Source organism: Plasmodium reichenowi, chromosome 8, assembly GCF_001601855.1.
Source record: "Plasmodium reichenowi strain SY57 chromosome 8, whole genome shotgun sequence".
Classification (NCBI taxonomy): domain Eukaryota; phylum Apicomplexa; class Aconoidasida; order Haemosporida; family Plasmodiidae; genus Plasmodium; species Plasmodium reichenowi.
This window is the reverse complement of record NC_033653.1, coordinates 761136-766646: the sequence shown is the minus strand read 5'-3', so window position 1 is coordinate 766646 and position 5511 is coordinate 761136. Positions and strand designations below refer to the sequence as shown.

At 15.1% G+C, this 5511-nt stretch overlaps 1 protein-coding gene across 1 annotated transcript in view; it reads left to right on the top strand.

Moving 5' to 3' along the window:
- Positions 1–3413: 3413 nt before the first annotated feature.
- The window catches only part of PRSY57_0820600 (ATP-dependent RNA helicase prh1, putative), a gene marked incomplete at both ends in the record, with an annotated part of 2942 nt that continues 844 nt past the window's right edge, over positions 3414–5511 (top strand). The window contains 2 exons of the mRNA XM_020114743.1: positions 3414–4766; positions 5214–5507. Coding sequence (XP_019970584.1) covers positions 3414–4766; positions 5214–5507 — 1647 coding nt within the window. Of the gene's footprint in view, positions 4767–5213 lie in introns of the transcript that reaches the window.

Here is a 5511-nt window from a genome sequence, read left to right as displayed (position 1 = left end):
TATATATATATATACATATATATTTTATATGACAATTTAAAAAAAAAAAAGAAAAGCAAATATTTAAAAAATATATATATATAATATTGATATATAATTATACATACATATTATATATAAATAATATTATATTTTTTTTATTTGGTATTTTTTTTTAATATATAATAAAATTGATTATATATATGATTATATATATGATTATATATATTATATATATATTAATATAAATACATATGAAGATTTTATATATATATATATATATATATAAATGCAATACAAATATAAAATATATTTTTTTATGTATATTTTAAATTTTTCTCTTTGCTTTTTTCAGTAAATAAATAAATATTATTATATCATCATATTATATATGAATATATATATATATATATATATTTATTTTTTTGTTTATAAAAATCAAATGATTTAAAGAAAAGTATATATTATATATTATTTAATAAAAATAAAATATTTTATGAAGTTATTAAATATTAATATTTATTTTTTATTATTGTTCTAAATAAATACTATTTTATATATAATATAATATATATATATATATATATATATAATAATGCATTTATGAAATATATAATTATTGTAATTAATATATTATATAATATATATGTATTTATATATATATATATATATATATATATATATTTTTAAAAAAAATATTTAGTATAATATATATAAATCATATCATATATATTATTATATTATATATATATATATATTTAAATTATATGGCTATAAAATAAATACATTTCTTTAAATAAATATATTTTTATATAAAATTTAATAAAAATATATTTATTATTATATAAAATAATATTAATATTTAAATAATATATAATTATGTAATGTACATTTAATATATATATTATTTATATCATAATAATATTATATTTATATATAATATATTACTAAAAAAAAAAAAAAAAAAAAAAAGATTAGCGCTATAAATATGTTTTTTTTCTAATTTTTATTATTAATAAATTAAAAAAAAAAAAAAAGAAACCATGCAGAAGCAGAACAAATAATAATAATGTGAAAGGGTTTTCTTATAAAAAGTAAAGAAAATTATAAATATATAAAAGTAATATAATAATATATTTATATATATATATATATATAAAGTTATATTTATATATAATAATATTTTATTTATATTTTATATATTAAATGTTTGAACCTTTCTTTTAATCAATTCTTCAAAATATTATTTATATAAAATATATTATATAAATATTATACATTTAAATATAAATTAGGTTTTTATTCCTTTCAATCTATATTATATATATATATATATATATATATATATAATTTTAATCTATATATTTTATTAACATGCAATAATTATATATAATATAGAAAGAAAAAAAAAAGAAAACGGAAGAGAAAATTTTATAAAGAATTCTATATAAAATAAAATTACTCTATTATATAATAAACAATATCAAGTACTTTTTTGTGTAATTAATTTTATTTATATATTATTTTTTTTTTAATAATGATAACCTAATTTGTTAATTTGAATTATTAATAATTAACGGGATTATATAATATAAATATATATATATATATATATATATATATGAGGTAACAAATTATATATTATAAAATTCAGTGTTTGTTTTACCAGTGTTATTATCTAATAAGGTTATAATATACATACATATATATATATATACAAATAATATTGGAAAAAAAAAAAAAAAAAAAAAAAAGGAAATTCATATACGAACATATATATAAATATAGAAAGTAATATTAATATATATATAATTATATATATATATTTTTTTTTTTTTTTTCTCTCTCTACACACAAGGTTTAATTTAAAAAATTGACTAGTGCACACAATTACATATATATATATATATATATAAATATATTATACATAATGTATATATGTTATAATATAATATTTTAATATTATTACTTTTTTGTTACCATAATAAATATATAAAAAAAAATAAATGTATATTTATATTTTTTTAATTATCCATATGTTTTAAAATAATAATATTTGTATTATTTGAGTGTTCCATGTTTGTGTTACTAATTAAATGTATGGTATATATATAAAAGTTTTAAATATTATTAAAATATGTTTATTTTATTTATTAAAGTATAATATATATATATATATATATATATATTAATTTATAAGCTCCTTCCTCATTTGCTTTTTTGTAGCAATAAATAAAATTATTTTAATGATTTCCCATGTTTGAAAAAAAAAAAAAAAAATAATTTTTTTATTATTATACATTTATTTTCACATTTTTGTAAATAAATATTTTGCTTAAAAAAAAAAAAAAAAAAAATTTTAAGAAAGTAAAAGGTTATTTTTTCTTCTATAATTATTTATTTTGCTCCAATGGGAACCATGTTCAGATTTCATAAAATAAAAACAATATGATAATTACTTATAAATTTGTATACTTACCATTTAATCTATTTGGATTTTTTATAAACATAAAAATAATGAGACATACAAATTTTATACTTTTAATATATATATATATATATATATATATATATATATATATTCTCCTTTAATCATTTATTCTTTACAACATCACTACGGAACATATTATTTCAAAATGATCATTTTTTTATAAAATAAATTGTATTATATATATAATACTTTTAATTATAGAAAATAATTGTTCTAGGTTAATATGCAAATTTTAAAATACCTTTTTTTTATTTTAAATAAATAAATAAATAAATATATATATATATATAATACATATATATATTATATAATATATATTTTACATATATACTAAACATTTCTAAGAAAATAAAAAAAGAAAAATTAATTAAATAAATAAATATTTATTCATATGTACCATATTTATTTGATAATCAACCCTGTTGTCATATATTCTATTTAATATTTGTTATAAACAAAAAATATACATATGAAAAAAAAATTTTTTTTTTTTTTTTTTCCTATACCTATAAAAATATAATATAATATAATATAATAATAAATGAATAAAAAATATATATATATATATATATATATATAATATATGTAGATAAAATATTTTTTCATTATTTTCCTTAATTTTATTTTTTACGTAAAATATTTTTTATTAACATATATATAAATATATATATAAATATATATATAAATATATATATATATATATATATCTTAATAAAAACATCTTTTTTATTTTTTTGTGTCATAACAATGTCATAGTACAACATATAAAATATATAAACATGTTAATAACCATATGACAATACAATTAATTTTGGATAAATAAATTCGTAAGTTATATATGATTAAATATATAATTATATATATATAATATAATTTTTTTTTTTATTTGTCCCTTTTTTTGAGAAAAAAATCCTTACTTAGTTTGACAAAAAAAATAGAAAAAATGAGAGAATTACCCATATTGAAATACAAACATGAAATTAAAAAATTGATAAAAAAAAATAATTTAATCATAATAAAAGGAGAAACAGGTTGTGGAAAGACTACTCAAGTTCCCCAAATAATAAATGAAATATTTTTTGATAAAAAAGAGAAAAAATATGATAATATAAAACATAAAAATGATGAAAAAAAGAAGAGGAAAGAAAAAAAAAAAATGTTAATATCTCTTCCTAGAAGAGTAGCAACTATTACTGTTGCTGAAAGAGTTTCCAAAGAAATGAAAAGAGGTGATATAGGTAATTACGTTGGTTATACTATAAGATTTAAAAATGTATGTTCTGATAAAACTAGAATAAAATTTGTTACAGATGGTATATTAATTAGAGAAATCATGAATGATCCTTTATTAAAAAAATATAAATTTTTAATTCTAGATGAAATTCATGAAAGATCTATTAGAACTGATGTCTTATTAGGCTATACAAAAATTTTGTTACAAAAAAGAAAAAAAATTAAAATTATACTAATGTCTGCAACGTTTGATATAAACATATTTAATCAATTCTTTAACAACCCACCAATTATAACTATTCCTCATAAGCTTCATAAAATTACAATATATTATCCTAGAAGAAATATAGAAGATTATATCCTATCAGTTGTCAGTACAGTTTTGCAAATACATTTTGGTAATACTTCATATTCATCGGAATTTGAGAATGATGATGATCACAGAGAAAATGAACAAAATGAATCAAACGAATCAAACGAACAAAATGAATCAAACGAATTAAACGAATCAAACGAATTAAACGAATCAAACGAATTAAACGAATTAAACGAACAAAATGAATCAAACGAATCAAACGAACAAAATAAATCAAACGAATTAAATGAACCTTACGAACCAAATCAAACTCATGATATAAATGAAATAGATGAACAGAACAACCTGCAGACAGATAACATTTCTATGAACAACATAAATGAAGATATAAAAAAGACGGAAGATAAAAGCCTTGGTGATATTTTAGTATTCTTACCTGGTCAAGAAGAAATCGAAATGGTAAATATTATGTTAAAAGAAAAATTAAAAATAATTTATAAAGGAAATTTATTAAATAAATTAATGAAAGAAAGAAATAATTATAATAATCAAAATGATTTTCAAAATAAAATAAATAATAAATTTAATACTGAGGATCATATACTTAATGAAATTTGTTTTCATTTTGGTAAAACGGAAATAATGCCAGATAAAATTTATAATATGAAAATCTTACAACTATATTCATCACTTCCAAATAAAAAACAGAAAGTTATATTTGAACCTGTTCCCCCAAACACAAGGAAGGTATAATTCTTATATTATTATGTACTTATGAAATATGTTAACTTTTTTGTTATATAATAGGTGTATTATATTATACACATAATATGTCTATATATATATATATATATTTATATATTTATTTATTTATTTATTTTTTTTTTTTATAAAAAAAATTCTGAACGGTTCATAATTTTATGAACATAAGAAAATAAAAGTCCCATACAAATATATTATAATATAATTTATAAGGCATTTCGTAATATATATATATATATATATATATATATATATATATATATATATATATATATTCTTTATATATATTATTTATATGTATATATTTTTTTATATATATTATTTATATGTATATATTTTTTTATATATATTTATTTATACATGCTTATTTATATTGTAAAATATGTCCATATATTTATTAATTTATTTTTTAATTGTTTATGAACATGTCAGGTAATTTTAAGTACCAACATTGCAGAAACATCGGTGACCATTCCAAATATAAAATATGTAATCGACAGCGGAAAAGTGAAAATAAAATATTTTGATGTAAATAGGGGAAGCAACGTTTTAAGAGTAACTCAAATATCTAAAGATTCTGCAATTCAAAGAAGTGGAAGAGCAGGAAGAGAAGCGCCAGGACAGGTATATCGAATATATACAAAAGAGGAGTATGAGAATATGAATCCTTTTTTAATACCTGAAATTTTCCGTTCAGACTTGACTCAAATATATTTGGAATTAAAGGTGA